Here is a 19,265-nt window from a genome sequence, read left to right as displayed (position 1 = left end):
TATAAAGTATGCTGTGAGTAGTAGGATAATATCTATATGCATAATATGACTATTATTCAAATTTACATATCAACACCTAAAGCCAAAGAGGAGGAGGTTGAGGATTTTTGTCAAATTTTAGAGCTCAAAACTGACCAAACATGCAATCAAGGTGGATTTATTAGCTCTGGTGGCCTAATGTCAAAAAACTGCACTACAATTCCAAAGGCACCAGTTTGAAACCCCAGTTGCTCCACAGGAAAAGAATGAGCAATTTTCTCCTCTGCCATTAACTGGCTCTGAAAACCCATGGAGGGTTGGCTATGGGTTAATTTCGATTCAATGGCACACAACAACAACAAATAGGAAAACTAGAAGCTGTAAAAAAAAATTACATGGATTTTGAACATTTCTTCGTGTATTTGTTTGCCATCTGAATGTTTTCTAGAGTGAAGAGTCTGTTCATGTCCTGTGTCCATTTTTTCAATTGGGTTATTTACTTATACCTTGTTGTGGTTTTATAAATTCTAGATATAAGTCCTTCGTCTGACATGTTATTTAAACATTTTTTCCCAATCTGTGGGTTCACTTTTTACCCTGTTGGAAAAGTTATTGGATGTGCATTGGGATTTAATTCTTGGAAGGTCATTCATCTATTTTATCCTCTCCTGGTTGTAGATTTTCCAGGATGCTTAGAAGACTGTTTATGTTGTGGATTAGAACTTCTAGAGATCTTCCAAGCTTTTCTTTACAACTATGAGATATCCTCTCACCCCAATAAGGATAGCAAAATTTAACAGAACAGCAAACATCAAATGCTGGTTAGTTTATGGAAAAATTGGAACCCTTATTCACTGCTAATGGGAATGTAAAACTGTGCAACCACTATGGAAAGTTGTATGGCACTTTCTCAAGAATTTGTAAATAGAAATACCATTTGACCCAGTAATTTCACTACTGGGAATGTACCCTAAAGAAACCATAACTGCTACCCAAGCAGACATATGCACACTCATGTTTATTGTTGGTAATAACGAAGAACTGGAAACAACCCAAGTGTCCATCAACAAATGTATGGATAGAGCAGCTCTGATATATTCACACAATGGAAAACTGTGCAGCATTGAAAACAAGGAACTCATGAACTATTATACAAAATGGATGACCCTCGAGGACACTATGCTGAACGAAATATCTCAGTCAAAAAGGGACAAATATTGCATAAGGCGACTGTTGTAAAACAGAACTGACATCAGTTTTAAGGCAAGACAGAAAGGGAGGGGAGGAATGATGTATATTGCATTGAAACAGATGAGGGAGATAACTGTTTAAAAGGGATATATGAATGGATATTCTTGTCATTACAGAAGTCCAGAGTGAAGGCTACATAGTTGGGTGAACTTGGGGGAGGAATTGCATAACACTGAACGTGTTTTTCTTTTACTTTTCAAGGAGAAGAGCTAATTGGGGCGAGGGGACCAGGGAGAAACGTGCAACAATGAATGACTGGAAACCCTAGGTCTCTGTAAACTTTCATTAAAATTAATAAAAAGATTTTTTTTAAAAAAAATTTTTAAAGTTCTTAAAAGAAAAGAAAAGTTAAGAGAAATCTCGGAAGACCTAATAATAAAGGGACCCTCCCAAGCTTCCTATTCCTGAAATAGAAAGTTATTTCCCTCCCATTAAGAAGTGTGAGGTGAAGCATAACAATCCCAGCCCTTGCCTCTCAACAGATAAAGAACACTATGCCGTTTCAAATAAAAACAAAACAAAACAGAGAGAAGCAGGGGAGAGAGGTTTGCCGCTCATGTCCAAGTTAGACTAAGCCTCCCAATTCCATAGCACAGCCTGTGTGAGAAACATTCATGCCCTCAGCGCCAGTCACAAGCTCCAGGGCACTAATGTGAACCAAGCCAGCACCACCCGCAGCATCAAGGACTTCGGGGCAGTGGTGGGGGAGTGCAGTTCAATTAGTACGTTCAAGGCAGGCTTGACTTCTGCAGTCAGGTGACAAGCTGTGACTTCGGAACGAGGGCCGCCATGCCACTCAAGCTGCCGTGGGGACCGCACCAGCCCTTCGAAGCCTGGGCCACACACTCCTCTAACTTGTGCCATGTCAGGAAAGCGCTGAGGGTCACGGGGTAGAAGTGTGGACACGCGCATGCAAGGACCATTTGTTTTAAATGTCATGGGGCCGGGTCATTCATTGTCACAGCTCCACAGTTGAAGGATTACCAGCGAGAAACCCAGGTGTCCACTCATCCTTGTTCACTTGCTCTGCAGATTCTGAACTGACCTTAAAGAACGGGGAACTGCAGGGAGGGTCATGGGGGAGAAAGAGAAAGGACAGAGTGATGTTATGGAGACAAAGGTGGGGAGGGAACATCGACCACTTAGGATGTAAGAATTTGTCAACATTATTTCTTCTTCCTGAACAATTTTCAAATTTCTTTATGATACAGCATTTTTCTCCAGTGACAGTTCAGGTTTGCTTATTGTTTCCATAACGGCTGTGACGTGAAAGTCATAGAAAGGTACTCCCTTCAAAAGTTCCAGTTAGACACTGTATTTTAGTGTTTGTCTTTTTTTCCTTTTCTATTTGCTTCTAGCAATAATCCTGTGAGTCAGGGCTACTGCACCCATTTTGTAGAGAAAAGGCCTAGGGCAGGGTGGGGGTGATGGTGCCAGAACCCAGATGCCAGCGGTGCCCATCTCTACCCACGAGACACCAGCTCGGACAGAGCTGTGACAGACAGGCCCACTCCCTCAGCTTCCCCTCCTGTCTTGCGCACTGCCCTTCACTTAGGAGCCCTAAGGTAAAGACCACAGTTAAAGCATTCTGCTGCTCTTGCCTTTGATGATGAAAGGAAAAGCTGCTGGGTGAACTGACAATGGAGCCTGGAAACTGTGCCTTGGGAATGCTTGGCTAACACTTGGATTTGCACTGAGTGATATTCTTTGCCTCCCACATGCTTCAACTTAACCTCCTTAAAAGAATCACATTCTCCATAAAAAAAAACCAAACCTGCTCTCAGACCGAGGCTACCAGAACCACACTGCATACTTCACCAGAGCATCCTTCTCATGAAAGAAAGCTTGACTCTTGAAGCTGAGAAGGATTCCTTCCCTCTCAACACAGGCTGACGTTGTGACCATGCCTACCTTGCCTGCTTGTGACAAAGTGGCAGCTTTAAAATCCCAGAGGAACTGGCACTGAACAGGTGTGACATTAGGGTCACTCAAGGGACAGACAGTCTTGAGTGGGAGAAAGGTGGACTTAAAACAGAGAAAGAAGAGGAGGAGAACCAGATGAAGGAGGAGAACTAGTAGGTCAATGACTAATTAGAATGAGGAAAGAAGGCACTTTAAAAACACACACATATATATATATGTAAACCCACTCTCTATTATTTGGTCTATTTAAATGCACAAACCCAGCAGGAGAAAAAAAGGACTGACCTAGACTTCTGGAGGCCCAACAGTGCTTACTGCTGTCCAGTCTAAAAGGCCACTGATGAGGTACATCTACACTCAAAGGTCTCCTTGAAATGACCTGGAATTAGTAACTCTCGACAACCGTCCTGATGTAGCTTTAATTAGATTTCAGATTTTTACTCTTAAAGCAAAAACCAAAACAGCATGGAGGGAAAACAAAGAGGGGCTGGGAAGGGGCATGTGACCACTCCATACCTTCTCCTTGGGTCTGGCTGTCTGATTCACAGGTCGAAGGTGAACGCCCTTTTTAATTCTATCCATCATCTCTTCAACCGCTTGCCTCTTCAGATCGGTGACTTCTTCAGCTGTTCAAAGAACATGCACATAAATCACCTTGCACAACAGAAAAACCAACTACATCGTGGATTTGGTGACTCAGACTGCACCGTGTAATTAATCACAGTCATTCTTCAGGCACAGTTACTACTTATTTTGGAGCTGTGATGCCAACCCAAAGATGACCAGTTCCAATCCACCAGCTGTTCCATGGGAGAAATAGTAGCAATCTTTCAGTCTCTGAAAAACCACTGGAAGGTTAGCATAAGTTCTCATTAGATGGCAGTGAGTATGGTTATGTAAAATAAAAGGTATAAAAATTAAGTTCCTATTCACAGTACGGAAATCAACTATCCTAAACAATGAAAATGGATCTTGTTCTATTTGTCAACATGTATACAGGTCTTTAAAATTCAACTCTGCCACTATATAACAACAGCAAAAATTTAACCCTGCAAATCCCAAATGACCACTCAACTTTGCCTTCAAGGTACATTTATAACTTACTGTAAATCCTAATGTCAAAGCTTTAGCTACAGAAGGAACAGCCATCAAAAAGTCCACTTGGATAAAAAGATCAAAGAGAACTCTTCCTCGCAGGAAGAAATCCATAGTCAGAAGACGTGCTGCAATTGGGTAAAATCTATTTTTCAATTGCCATCTTTTGTTTAGATATCACATGGAAAGGAAACATTTAAGCAAACCTCTTACAAGTCTTTATAAATTGTCAATTCCAAAGGAAAACACACATCTACAAATGATTGCAATTAAGAAAATTTGAAAAAAAAAGATAAATGTTTAATGGTCTATTGTCTACACTGCATTATATGGCTTCAAATGCAACACTGCTGTCGAGATGTGTTTGAATTAAGTGAACGCAACTGAGTGGAACATACACCAGGTGCTCAGAATAAATACTGAAGCCTCTCTCTCCTCTGAAGATGTGCTTGATCAAAGGGCACAGAACCAATCCCAGAAGGAGGGGCAATCGCCTCCTGTACCAGTCAGATCCAATTTGACGGTACACACACACACACACACACACACACACACACACACACACACACTCACACACACACACAATAATACAATACAATAAAATAAAAATAGAACCATTTCCAAACATTTATCCTCATGGGAAGGGATCTACATCTTGTGTTTAACTGAACTGCCCTGTTGCCCTTGAATAAATTCCAACTTATGACAACCCTGTGTGTTAGAGGAGAACCCTTCGTAGGGCCTTCTTGGCTGTAATCTGTATGGAAGCATTTCCAGAGCCTTCCTTTCACAATGCTGCTGGGCAGACTCAAACTGCCAGTCTTTTGACCATCCGTGTCACCGCCATCTAATTCATCTCACTCAATATATTTAAGCTTAATTATTTCCTAAGGGCCTTCCAATCAGTATCTGGACTCCACGTTGCCTGCCATAGATACAGTGGGCACATGACAAGTAATTAACTTTTTCCAAAGTTTTGGTTTTGTTGTTGCTATGTGTCGCTGAGTCAACTCCAACTCACAGCAACCCTATATACAGCAGCTCTGAACTCTGCTCTATGCTGAGCCAATTTCATCATCTCTGACACACCTACCCCCATTACCCCAGTCACTGAATCAATCCATCTCATCGAGGATTTTTTTCTCTCTTGCACTTTCCCTCCACCCTTCCAAGCATGATGTCTCTCTCCAAGGATTGGTCCCTCCTTTCAGCATGCCCAAAGTATGTCAGCTGGAGCTTCAGAATCCTTGCTTCCAAGGAGCATCCTGGTTTCACCCTCTCCAGGACTAACCTGTTTGTTCTCTTAGCAGTCCATGGTATATTCAATACACTTCTCTAGCACTGCAACAAATCAAAGACATCAATTCTTCTTCTGTCATCCTTAGTCATTGTCCAGCTCTCTGATGCACAACAAATAACTGTGAAGACCATGGCCTGGACCAGGTGCACCTTAGTCTCTAGAATGACAGTGTTGCTTGTCAGTACTTTAGAGAAGTCCTTGACAGTAGACTTTCCCGATGCAATTTGTCTTTTGGCTTCCTGGCTGCTGATACCAAGAATGCTAATGTGGAGCCAAACAAACTGAAGCTCTTAACAGTTTCAATCTCTTTACTGTCTTATTATGATGCTGCCAATTGGCCCACTGGTGAGAATCTCTGGTTTTTATTTCTTGATGCTGAGCTTTAATCTATATTGAAGGCTCCAGTCCTTGAACAAATGCTTCAGGTCCTCCTCAGTTTCAGCAAGTAAAGCTGTGTCATCTGCATAATGCAGGTTGTTTATGAGTCTTCCTCCTCACAGAGCCCAGCCTCCTGAATGATCTGTTTGCAAGAGTCCACAATTAAGGTTGCATAGTGGAGTGTACTTGGGGCGGTGGGATTGCATAGCAAAGAAAGAATTTTTCTTTTACTTTTCAAAAAGAGGAGTGAACTGGGGCGGCGGGGGCAGGGGGAGGGCTGGGCAGGGAGAAAAGTGCAACAATGAATGAGTGGAAATCCAAAATCTCTGTAAATTTCATTAAAATTATTAAAATGAAATCTAAAAAAAAAACAGAGAGAGAGAAAGATATGGAGAAAGAACGCATCCCTGGCATATACCTTTCCTGATTTTCAACCCTGCAGTGTTTCTTTGCTCTGTTCTGATGACTGCCTCCTCATCCAAGTATAGGTTTTGCATAGGCACAATCAAGTGTTCTGGGATTCCCGTTCTTCTCAGAGTTGGCCACAGTTACTGTGATCCCCACAGTCAAATGCCTTTGCACAATCAATGAAACACAGAAAGACATTCATCTGGTACTCTCCGCTTTCAGATAAGATCCACTAGATGGCTATTAATATTTTTACTACTTGTGCAGAACTGACTAAGCTCTGAAAGACTAGCTTCCAGATAAATTACCATTACATCCTCAAGTTAATTATCAATAACTTCAGCCCGTGTTAAGGAGGCTTAACACGTTAGCTGCTTTTTCTGCTCATGACCAAACTTGACCTTGGAAGTAATTTCTTTCAATCAGGATTATCCACCTCAGGGCCATCAAGTTGGAACCGACTCACAGCTGACACTCCAGAGGGTTTTCTGAGGCTATAAATCACACCAGAGAGGACTGTCCCTCTGGTTCCCTCGTAGCCTCTGGAGGACTCAAACCATGAGAGAGAATCTGCCTGTGGCTCAGCAGTACAACTCCCTGTAAACGACACCACTAAAGCTCTGTCCTCTTCTACAAGTTCCTAGAAAACCAACTAGAAATCCAGAAAGTTCCTTCATGTTCAGCTCTGTGATGCCACAGTGATCACTGCTGCCCTCACTACACCATCACCTAGACTGCCTGGTACCATCTGACTTCAAATCCTGCTTCTTCACAAGCAACTGAAATTGAATGCATCACAATTTCTTAACATTCAAACAGTATTTTTCAGAGTCAGGAATTTTAATAAAAAAGTCTCTTTTGTCCAGCAATGGTCACCAAATGAGAAATTTTCTATTAGGAAATGAAAGACAAAAACTGGAATTATCAACCATGTGCCCACAAGCAGTACATCTGTGGGCAGCTTCTGACGGGTCACAAATCTCAACCAAGGGGGCATATAAGGAAATTACTCTGGGAAGAAACATCACACGTCCTTTCATTCATTCATTCCCTTAAATCTCACTACCTAGTCTGTACTATAAAGCGCTTCTGCTAAACTTGATTCATAATCACTCTGAGAACTAAGGTACATCAGACCTAGGTCATGGCATTTTCAGTCTCCTCGTACGCACGCAAAAGGTGGATAAGAGAAGAAAAGCAAAGAAGAATGATGCCTTTGGAATTATACGGCAGAGAAGAACACTGAATATCATGCCCAAGATTTCTGAAGAACAAACACGCCTGTCCTGGAAGAAATAAAGCTGGAATGATCCTTCACCTTTCATATTTCAGCTCTGTTGTCAGGAGGGACCAGTCCCTGGAGAAGTACATCAGGCTCGGATAAGTAGGGGGTCCATGAAATAGAGAAAGGCCACTAACAAGATGGACTGACACAGTGGCTCCAGCGAGTTCAAGCAGAAGGATGACCGTCAGGGTAACACAGCCTGGGCACCGCCACACCCTGCTGGACACTGGGCTGCTGTGAATCAGGACTGAGTCGATGGTACCTAATAACAGCATCTCTGATCGGGGCAACAGAATCCGGATCTGCCATTCCAGCACCTGGTATGGGTATGCAATTTATTTATGGGAATTTAAAAAATATCTCCCCCCAAAACATTTGCTTTTCAGAAAGGCTGCCATTTTGTGGGAGCCCGAGAAGAGCTGTGTGGGAAGAGGACACCGCCTACAGACAGATTAGCACTCTGTAAGGAATGACAGAAACCCAATTAAATGCACCATACAAAAACTAATTAAGGCAGACAGATGGAGAATTATGGTCAACACCATTCAAATCTGCTTCAGCATCTAACAGAGCAGGAATTTAAAGTAGTTTTTTATATCTGCTTGCCAGAATCACCGTGATAATGCAGAGAAGTGCCACTATCTGTATTGTGTACAGATTATAAACCAGGCTTTAATTTCTCAGCCTTTTTCAAATGTAAAAGCTTAATTGGTTTTAAGGAAAAGAAATCACTCTTATCAGATTCCCTACTCGGGCACAATTCAAGGGCAGCATTAACTGCACAAACCTCCTCTCTCCCCGACCCTGTTTTTGAACTAGCAAAAAGCAATCTATATGAACTTCCAAACTATTAAGCGGTTCTAATAAATCAGCACGCATCGCCTACTGAGAGCTCATGGTATGTTTTGTAATTCTTTTTGCAATCACGCACTTAGTAATTGTCTCACAAAAGCATGTAATCAGGGGGACAATAGAAATATGCAGGATGCTAGAGATTAAAGAAAAGGGGCACACGAAGACAACAGGTCGAATGTTATTGAAAATAAAATCAAATGTTCTCTGACTTAGTGCTTCAAGGTCAGCCTTGGATCAGAAAGCTACATGGAATTAATTGAGGCTTAAATTTTAAGACCCACTTGAAAAACAAGTTCGTGCCTAAAAATTAAGAAAAGAAAAAGACCCTTAGACAACACCGTCGCCTTTTTGCTCAGAAAAACTTTGCTATGAGCTACAAGGACCTAAACCTATTTTTTTTAAAATGCCACAGTTATTTAGTTTCTTTCACTAATATTCTTAAAATGGCACTGAAAAATACATCACATTTTTCTACCATAATGTTTGAGATCACTAAGACCACACAATGGCCATGTAAGTGTAAAGCTGACCGAAGACTAAAGAGTCAAGAAAATTTCATTCCCTACAGTAAACACATAGAGCTCTAGGAGTGTAGTGGTAAGGAATTGTGCTGCCAACTCAAAGGTGTGTGGTTCAAATCCACCAGCTGCTCTGAGGTAGACAGATAGGCAATTTTCTCTTGTGCCATTTACTGCCTCTGAAAACCTACTTGAGAATTAGCTATGAGTTGGTTCCCATTAATTATACACAACAACGTAGTAAATACAAGAACCTGTAGGAAGTGGGTTCTTTCCACCCTCTGGAGGGTGACAGGTCCCCTTCCTGTCCTCTTTGTTTTTCAATTTCGCATTCTGATTATTTCCTACCTGCTGGCTACTGCTCTACACACTTTTCAGGTTGCAAGAATCAGTAATTCTCACATTCCTATGAAATAGGTACAACTCTGTACCTCCAGTCTAGAGAGGAGGATATGGAGTTACAGAAGTCACAAAAGATCAACCAGCAATGATTTAAAAGGAGGATAAACGCTAACAAGATGTAGTAGCAGAAATGAAGAGACTCTCACGACCAGCAAGAAAGAAGTAGAAAATGCAGCATGCATCCTTTGGAGTCAGAGACTTCTGTGGCACTGAGACCAGGGCCTAAAACACAGCATCAGTAACTGCCGTGGAGAGCCAAACACCTGACATGAGACAGAGCTGAGCGGGGACCGCTGCCCCACAGAGCCAGAGCCTTCTACCAACCTCCTGGAGGACCAGTGCGGAGACGCCTTCATTGACAGGACTAAGACCGAACGGAGCAAGCTTCAGAAGCTGTCTTGAGGGAAAAATCACAGCCTGTTGCCAATCTATTTTGTAACCTGTTAACTTCCCTGATAAACCCCGTAACCGTTAAAAAAAAAAAAAAAGGAGGCTAAACAGCCAGGCTGCCTCCACATGCGAGAACTGGCCCAAGAAACGCGGTGGGGTTGAGATTAGAATTATGACTTCAACATTTGACATGATCTCTTTTGTTGAGACCTTAGAGCTATGTCAAAAGTGTCCCACAGATCTCCCCCGAGTGTGTTTTTAAGACCCATAACTGAGCACTAAGTTGCATATGCTCTGAAAAATGCACCAACCAAACATTAAGAGCCTCCAGATGTTGGCAGAGACGTGAAAACACTGTGGTAAGAAGACTGGTCCTGATGTGATAAAGTCACAGGTGACCCACGATGCTCTGCGTTTGCTCATCAAGGTTGATTCGTTCATTCAACAGTTATTTTTCAGTGTACACTATGGACAACTTGAAATAACTCCCTGGCCAGATAGCAATGCTACTCCAGTACCTATCAGTGAAGAGAGTTTGATTTGAACCCATCTGAAATTCGTGTAATAGCAAATTCTACTTCTGTGATATTATCTCTATTTAGTCTGAACGTAACAGTCCAATAAACATAGGCTATTGGAGAAATTATTACAACATTTCATGAATTGTAAATGAAATACCATTTTTGTAAAGAAAATTCTATGACTCCTAAAACCAGGGTTGAGTAGTTCAACAACACTTTTTTTTAAAAAAAAATTTAAGGGCGCTGTTGAGGTTGACAAACTAACTGATAATGGAATCTACGTCAGGGGAAAAGCATTTCATTCTTAATGTCCTCCTGATTGTTTGCAAACAAAATTGGAACAAACAACATTTAAATTACAGTGTCAGGAGAGCTGAACATAAACTGGGACTGTGACTTCCCTGAAAATCAGCCAAGGCAAGACCACTTCTGAGCCCACAACACCTTCTGCAAAGCAGAATTCGCCTCTCGGCCCCACTGCTCTTGAAAGGATGGATAACAGAACGGCTGCAGAAGGCAGGCACAGAAACTAGGTGCTATCCAACAGCTCTCGTTGCTATGGTGCCGCAAGGTTCCTAGCTAAGAAAAAACACACCAAGTTCAAGCTTCGACCACTCTATCTGAAAGCTGAGGGAGGCTACAGAAGTAACAGTGGGTAAGAAGAGCTCACAAGCCACTCACGGGAAGAAACAGAGAACTGGCACCTTGACGGGGAACAGGAACGAGACATCAGGCCCACGCAGGAGCCCAGGGAGGAGCGAGATGCTACAGCAACCCACAGCAATGAGCTCGCTTAGGTTGTTGACTTAAGAAGGAAAAGTTTTATTGAAGGAATAAAAATATTTCACACAAAAAAGGAGAGGAGAGGTATCAGGACTCTGGTACAATACGGCTGGGCGTTCTCAAGCGTGAGAAAGGGAACAGAGCCGTTTTATCGGACCAAAGGCAGACATGGAGCAAGAGAGGAACAGCCATATTTGCAAAGGGTTGTTTGTTGTGTTTTTTTTAATTTTTTTCCTTATTTATGTGTGTGTGTACCATCAAATCGGATCTGACTGGTACAGGAGGAGATTGTCCCTCCTTCCCCGGCAGAGCATCTAGGGGATTCGAACCACACGCCTCTGGGATTGCAGTGCAGCTCCTTCCACTAGGCCACCGGAGCTCCCTGCAAAGGGTTTTTTAAAAGCTACAACCTAATTCATTTTAGATTCCTAGTAAATGCTAGTCAGTAGCCTCAAGGAGATGGTGACGATTACATAAGACAAGGCATGGTTTCCACCGGCTTTTCACGGGGTGGCTCTGAGTCTGGGGTGACTTGCCAGCACCTAACAACAACAACATAGGAAGAAGAGCTGGATTCATGGGTGCCTTCCACCTGCACAAGGGACGTGGCGTTGGTCCAGGTCCTTGCCTGAGGAGAGGACAAGAGGGCAGTTCTGGAATGAATGAGAACAGTAGCAGGAGTACAGAAGTCTTAGAGGTGATGGCCAACTACGATGCTGGACGTCATAGTAAGGAGACAGGGAAGTGTAAGTAAGATGTAAGGAGACAGGAAGCTGAGCCTTCCATAATCAGACCAGAGAGCCTGGACTACCTGGATACAGTGAGGAGCATCAAAACGTCACAAGGACAGGACAGTATTAGACCTCCGATCTTAGAGTGCCATGTTCCCAATAATGTGGAAGTGGCTGGCCTGAACCCAGAGACCTGCAGGCAGGAAGACGGGGCCAAGAAGCGGCTTTTAACAGCCTGGACTTGAACCAGGCAAACCCACCATGCCCTGAACCTTCTAGGTCTTGAGTAAACACAGTGGAGTTGAATTTGGCTTCTTCAGCATTCAAGGTCCAGTCTCTGCATTCAAGTCTTAGCTCTCACTGCGGCTATGTGCCAAGCTACTCTGGGCTCTGTGAACTAAGCCTGCCTCACGGAGCCACCTCAAGTCTCAGATCAACAAGAAGGCCCTTCTCCCCACATGCCCACCCCCTCAGCCGATCCTCTCAGGAGACACCTCTCAACAAACCACACCATCCTGCCAGTTGTACTTCTCTGAATAGTTCCTGAATTTATCCAAGTCTTTTCATCCCTACTGCTGCCCTCCTCATCTAAGTTTCGACTAACCATGATGTAAGGGCAACAGTTTCCCCTCATCTACTCCTCTCATCACTGTCTGTTCCCTCCCTGCAGCCCAGGTGAGGCTTTTCAGGTTCTATCACGGCTTCCAGCGTCCACTGTTCTCCAGCCCATTCCCCACATCCCGCATCGGGCTTCCGAGGCTCTCCAGCTCTGCCTGTGTACTCGACCTCCTCTTCTGGGAGTACACATTCCAGCCCATCAGTGTTCCTTCTGTTTCTCCAACATGGCAAACTTCTTTGCCAATCTGGGCCTCTGAATGTGCTGTCCTCTATTTAAACAAATTAAACTCCAAAACCAACCCCCTCTAACTTTTTAAACTTTTAGATTAGCCCTCACTTTCAGACATCCAAGCTGCTAACTTAGAGATCAGGACTCGCCCCCACTCTGTGGTTTGAACCACCATGGACTCCACAGGACAAAAATGAGCAATCTCCTTCCTTCTGATGCAGAGCTTTGGCAATCCAACGGATCGGTTCAAATTGGACAGCAATGGATGAAGCTTGTTTTCACACATCGGTGGTACCCCTCCAACCAGCTTCCAACTTCTTATTTCTCTTCCACAGAACCCATCACAAGGTGTATTTAAACAATTATCTATTTCATTAGATTATCTTCTGTTTCCCTCACAATAAGGAAACCTCTATACCTCTTATAGAACTCTGGGAGTCTAGTGGTTTAAGAAGCTGCACTGCAATCCTGAAGGCACACAGTTCACGGCACAAAGCCCGCTTGATAAAGCCTCACATGCTACCAACTCTAAGAAGCCATTCTCAAATCCTACGACAGCACCTTGTCACTTTTTTTCCAAATAATAATTTTATTCTGAAAAAAATTTTTTAAATTTTCATTCATGCATTGTCGCATTTTTCTCCCTGCCCACCCCTCCCATAGCACCTTGTCATTTTATGAAAGCCCGATTTTCAGTCTATTTCACATGACAATAGTGTGTTCATATTTATCTTCTTTACTCGACATAAGCTACGCAAAGGCAATGATTGTATCTGGTTCATTTTTACAGGCGTTCACACTTCTCTCCAGGTAATGGGTTCACAGAGAACCCAGTCTAGGAGCGTGTAAAGTGTTGAAGAGGACACAGCACCAACTGCTGAAGGTGAACCAGGTGGAGGGGAGCTTACCTGTCTCTGGTTGGGCTGCCTTTTCTTTCTTAGCACCACTTCCGCTGGGATGCGACCGTTTCCGGATCATGGACATGAGGGACCTTTGGGAGAAAGAGAAAGACTTACTAAAGAATCACTGACTGCCCCATGATCCAAGACATAAAACACAGATTCTAGGTAATCTGTGCAGATCCAACTGTTCTCCAGATGCATCTGAATGCATGGCTAGAACAGCAGTAACCTGTACGTCATGGTTAACGGCAGTGGCATGAAGGAAGAACAGGTCTTAACTCTTCCTGTGTCAAACCAAGTAGTGCAGGGAGGCAAATGCGAACCATCACGACCCAGTGGACAGATACCAATAAGGGAAAGAGGTACAGAATACACTTCAACTCCGTATCTCAAATTCACAAACACTCCACATCTACCTACATAACAGGGAGCCTTGGTGGAATACTGCCTTCCATGTTGGGCGGCGAAGTCAAAAGGTTCGTGTTTTGACTCTGCCAGCTTCTCCCCAGAAGGGAGAGGTAGTTTCCTCCCGTAAAGGCTTGGAGTCTTGGCAACCTAAGGGAAGGCTTCTTATTAAAAACTCTGAATATTTTAGGAAGTGTTAGGAAGGTAGAAACCTGGTGGGGTATCATGATTATGAATTGATAAACTGACTCAATGTCAATGAGTTTGCGTTGAGTTTATGTTAGCGTTCATTTAAAACAATCATACAAAAAGGTAAAGAATCACTGAGTCCTTTCAACGGCACTGCACAAATCCTCGAACTGGATCGGACAAAGGACGTTCCTGGGAAAGACAAAGCAGAATGTGAGCAATGGATTGCATGCACTTGGAGGATCGGGAAAGCCTGGTTCTGGAAAAGAGGCAGGCAGGCCGGCAAAGAGGTACTTGCTCAAGAACTTAACACCTCAAGTTACTTCAATTTTCAGTTTCTTTTTTCTTCTGGCTATCCTACTAATATAATTTCTGTCTTATCTTTAAAGTCCCAAACACACTGGTCAAATCTCCATAAAGTGCAGTGAAAAGGAACCACCTCCTTTGCTATCCTGTGACCTTCCTGGGCTTTACAGCTGGGAAACTATCACTCTCTGAGCTCTAAATTTCATCTCCTTTATCTTGTTTGAGCTATTAACAGCCCCAAAGGGAATTAATTTCTTTTTACAAAAGACAGAAATTTTAATTGAGACAGACACATTTTATTCCGTAAGTATTAGGAAGGAACTAATATAAATTATATTTTTCTTTTCGGTCAGCTGCATGCCAAGAGTATCCAATGTCTACTTGTTAAAATCCTGTTACAAGATGGAATTCTAGGGAAGGGAGGAGAAAGAACTCAGCTGGTAACATAAAAAGGCTAGTGGTTCAAACCTACCTAGCAGCTCTGTGGGGGAAAAGGACCGAGTGACCTTCTCCTACAACCACTGCAGCTGAGGCAACCCTATGGGACTACTCTACAGTCATACAGGATCACTATGAATCAGAACCCACTTGATAACACGCAGCAATTCACTTATCAGAGGTCTCCACTTCTCTTCACATAACATGCAGCAAGGATCACACCTCTGGGAGAGAACTCTGAGAGTGCAGACCACTGTGCACAAAGATTATCAAGCAGGAGGTTCTTTATATCGCTCAGAACGCTTGTATATTTTTACACATGAAGTAATAACATAAGTTTATCATTGTAAAGCACCTGAGTGAATGAAAATGCTAGTTTTTCATGTTCTGAGTGACAACATCGGTTGGAGACTGATGACAGTGTCCAGAGAAAACCCATCAGTAATGTGGTGGCCTAGTGGCAAGAAGCTGTGCTGCCATTCTGAAGGCACAGAGTTCGAGGACACCAGGTGCTCCGTGGGAAAAGGATGGAATATCTCCTCCTGTGCGATTAACTGCCTCTGAAAACCTGCCAGAGGGTCAGACATGGGTCTGTTCCAACTCTGTGGTAACAACAACAATGTTAATAAAGGGGGCTCTGGTGGCCTCATGCAAGAAGCTGCGCCGCATTCCAAAGGTTCAAATCCACCAGCTGCTCTGCAGGGTAAAGATGGACATTTTCCTCCTGTGCAATTTACGGCCTCTGAAAACCCGGTGGAAGGTCAGCTGTGAGTCGTTCTGACCTGATGGCACGCAGCAGCAACAACAACAACGTTAAAAAGGAATTACCTAAGTGCTCATCAACAAATGGATAGAGAAGCTGTGGTATATTTACACAATGGAATACTACGCTGCATTGAAAAACAAGGAACTCATGCAATATTATTCAAAATGGGTGATTCTGGAGGACATTATGCTGAATGAAGTATCTCTGTCACAAAAGGACAAATACTACATAGTACCACTACTGTAGAACGGGACTGACATCAGGGTTGGGGTGAGACTGAGAAAAACTGGATAAATTGCATAGACTGCATTGAAACAGATGAGGGAGAGAACCATTTAAAAGTGATATATGATTGGGTATTATGGTTATGACAAGAGTCCTGAATAAAGGTTGCAATAGTGGAGTGTATTCAGGAGGGGGGAGGGGGGACTGTGCACCAATGAAAGAATTTTTCTTTTACTTTTCAAGAGAAGAGCGAACTGGGGGGGGGGGGGGCAGAGAGAAAAATGCAACAATTAACGAACGGAAATCCAAAATCTATGTAAACATTCATTAAAATAAAATAAAAAAAAAGGAATCACCTGTCCACGTCAGGGCTTAGACTATCAAGAGAATGATGGAGTGGACTTTACAGGACAAATGAGATACCAGGACAAGACATCTGAGGTGAGGAATAATAATAATTCAAACCTTTATTGCCTCATTTCTCAGTCATATTCAATTGAATGGGTAAAAGCTTCAACCAAGGGCCAGTCCAAGTAGGAACCGCTCCATGGACAATTTTCACTTCAAAGTTCCTCAAAAGAGTTCCTCCCTCCCCCCATGAGTCCAGGACCTGTCCTCCTTTCAGGACTTCCAGTAGAAAAGGTCTCCTTCTCTCATCCTCTTCCCCATCTCCGTTTTCCATCAAGTAAGCAGCAAGGGAGGAAAAGCAATAAAGCCACAAATCCCAGTCTTTTTTTCGCCTCTACTTTTATTTCTATCCATGACTAGCATCAACGCAAACTAAACTGCTCCCTAATATAGTTGGAAAATCTTGATTAATGGCTTCAAGATACACTGAAAGGCAGGCACGTGCAAATACAGTCTTAGAGAAGAAAGTGCACCTTACTTTCACCCCTCTACCCCCCAAAATCTCTTTTTACTGAAAAACTATGCCCTATCCCATTTACATTCACCTTAAAATAAAGACCATTTATAATATTCAATGACATTTCCTTTAAAGAACATTACTTTCATAATACTCTTTTTGAGTTCATGCTTTAGACACCCATAGGCCTGGGCCCTGTATTCATTTTTCAGTTTAACTGTAAAGTGCTCTTTGAGAGAAAAATCTATTTAGGTTATACTTTATTTTTAATTCTAGAGGTCCTCAAGATTTCTGAAACTAAAACTTAAAGGCCAACAGCAAGACTGTAATCTCTTTTTAATGGTTCACCCTCACCAGAATCAGAAGTGACCTTTCTTATCAGTTAAAAACTTCAGACCTTGGCAGAAAAATCAAAGTGATGAATTTCCCATTTTAAATGTCAAATTCAGACTATCTCCTATGGACTTGGCGACCCAGGAGTAAAAGACTTTAAAATACTTGAAATTCTTTCAATTCAATCTTGGACCGATCACGTGTAAAAATGACTTTGCCTTAATGATTCTGTGGCTTAAAAGTAGATTATGTCATACCCTTCGCAGCAAGAAGAACTAATGAAACTCTTTGGAAAAGGCAAAGTCTATTTCCATAGTTAATATGTAAGGAAGAAGCATACTCCACACGCTATTCAGAGGGCTCAGTCAAGGCGCAAAGTATGACTAAATGGCCACATTGTGTGAAAGGATTAAACCAATCAAGAGTTAATGAAAGGGAGAAGTTGAGCAAGTTCTTAAATGCTGTTTGTCAAAAAATAAATGTTAAGAAGCTGCTAGCATCATGACACACGGCGGTAAGCTGTCACCAGGACACACATAGGTTGGCTTATGTAGCTATGGAGGGAGGAATGCAGAACAAAGAAGGTGGGAATTTCTCTCCTGCGTTGTGCCAAGGTCAGGCACTCAACACCACCAAGTCGCCTTGACCTTGGGTGGGGGGGGGGCGTCCATTCCTGTCTCCATACATGATGCCATGTCTCAGGAATTGAAACATCATTCCTTCTTTTTTAAAAAAATTTATTATTAATTTCAATGAAAATTTACAGACTTTGGATTTCCATTCATTCATTGTTGCATTTTTCTCCCCTCCGAACCCGCAAAGGTCTTCTCTTAGTGTTATTAAGGGTTTAAAGTTGAAGTTAGAGATAAAAAAAAAAAATCAGTAGTTAATTAAGTATAATATCAATACAATCCAATATCAGTACAATATTGTGCTTTGGTACCTTTGTTTTAAATAAAACGGATCAAATCATAATTTTCAAGTTAAAGCTGTAGAGAGAAAAAGGAAAGCAACCCAGAGAAGTCCTAAATCTTTCAGTCTTACAGTTAAAGGGGATTCCAAAGTCACGAATGGAAATTTTTAAAACAGGTGTATCTGATAAGGAAAGAATATTGCAAACCACCAAGACAATGAAAAGACAAAGCAAACCCATCCAGCTCCTGGGTTCACACATCTACATGCGATCTCAATGTTTACAGCAGATGAGGTGAGGTGGACCCAATACTACCAAGACCACGACACTAAGTGAGAATCAGTGACCGGAAACGGCAGTGACCAGCTGCAGGCTCCAGGCGTCATTCTGGGAGAGCAGGACCGTGTGGGGAGAAGGCTCCCACTCTGTATTTCACTCATCTCCTTGCCACACAAACCACAGGCAAAGCCAAGTGGGTCAGGACTTACAGCCAAGAGACCTGCCCAACCTGAAATCAAGTAGAGTTCTTGCTCTCCATGGAAACTCCTAAGTACCTAGGGTGTCGTCTACTGGCCTCAAGGTCCCCAAGCATGCCAAAGGCAGAGCTCAGGATTCTGTGGGGACATGGAACATGAATGCAGGTTAACAGCCAGACACCCCTCCAACAGGCTTCCCCTCCTACTTTTAACTTTATTTCTCTTCTAAGACTTGGGAAAGAAGTGGAATAGGAAAGATCAAGGCATGGGACTCAGGAAGGCGGCGCTCTCTCACTCAAAGTCCACGAAGTGCCTAAAAGACGACTTAAGCAGATGTTTTCACTGTGGTCATAAATGTGAAATGTTGGCTGAAGAGACAGTCAGGAAGCGAGGATTGGGGACAATACATCGGCCTTCTACAAGTTCGCCGAGGGAAACCTCACATGACGTCTTTCACACTTTTTTACCACCTCTCCAATGACACGATACAGGAAAGCCAGTACTAAATGAAAGAAGACTCGTGATATAAACTCCAGGTTCTCTGAAGAGGAGTAACGTGTGACGCCGGGCACTTACCGGATGGGATTGGGAGGTGGCGGAGGCAGAGGTGGTGGTGGAGGAGGTGGGGGCGGGACAGAGTTCTCAGACTGGTTGACCCGCTTCTGGAGTTCATCCACTGAACGGAGAGCAAACAGCAGAAAGCTGAAATAAGCAGCTGTCCTCCTATTTTTACACACTTCACACATCTCAAAACCAAATGTTTTATTAAGGCAAACTTAAA

General features: G+C 42.8%; 1 protein-coding gene across 1 annotated transcript in view; it reads right to left on the bottom strand.

Annotated features, from left to right (window-relative positions):
* KIAA1598 (KIAA1598 ortholog) overlaps nucleotides 1-19,265 on the bottom strand; it is a 121,396-nt gene that overhangs the window by 31,808 nt on the left and 70,323 nt on the right. Inside the window, exons 11-13 of the mRNA XM_006879908.1 lie at nucleotides 19,061-19,160; nucleotides 13,575-13,657; nucleotides 3,670-3,779 (exon numbers count right to left, since the gene is read on the bottom strand). Coding sequence (XP_006879970.1) covers nucleotides 3,670-3,779; nucleotides 13,575-13,657; nucleotides 19,061-19,160 — 293 coding nt within the window. The remainder of the gene's footprint in view (nucleotides 1-3,669; nucleotides 3,780-13,574; nucleotides 13,658-19,060; nucleotides 19,161-19,265) is intronic.

This window comes from Elephantulus edwardii, unplaced genomic scaffold (genome assembly GCF_000299155.1).
Source record: "Elephantulus edwardii isolate Elephantulus edwardi_28Jun2011 unplaced genomic scaffold, EleEdw1.0 scaffold00006, whole genome shotgun sequence".
In the NCBI taxonomy this organism is placed as follows: Eukaryota; Metazoa; Chordata; class Mammalia; order Macroscelidea; family Macroscelididae; genus Elephantulus; species Elephantulus edwardii.
The sequence above is the reverse complement of the archived record's forward strand: the minus strand, read 5'-3'. Positions and strand labels throughout refer to the sequence as shown.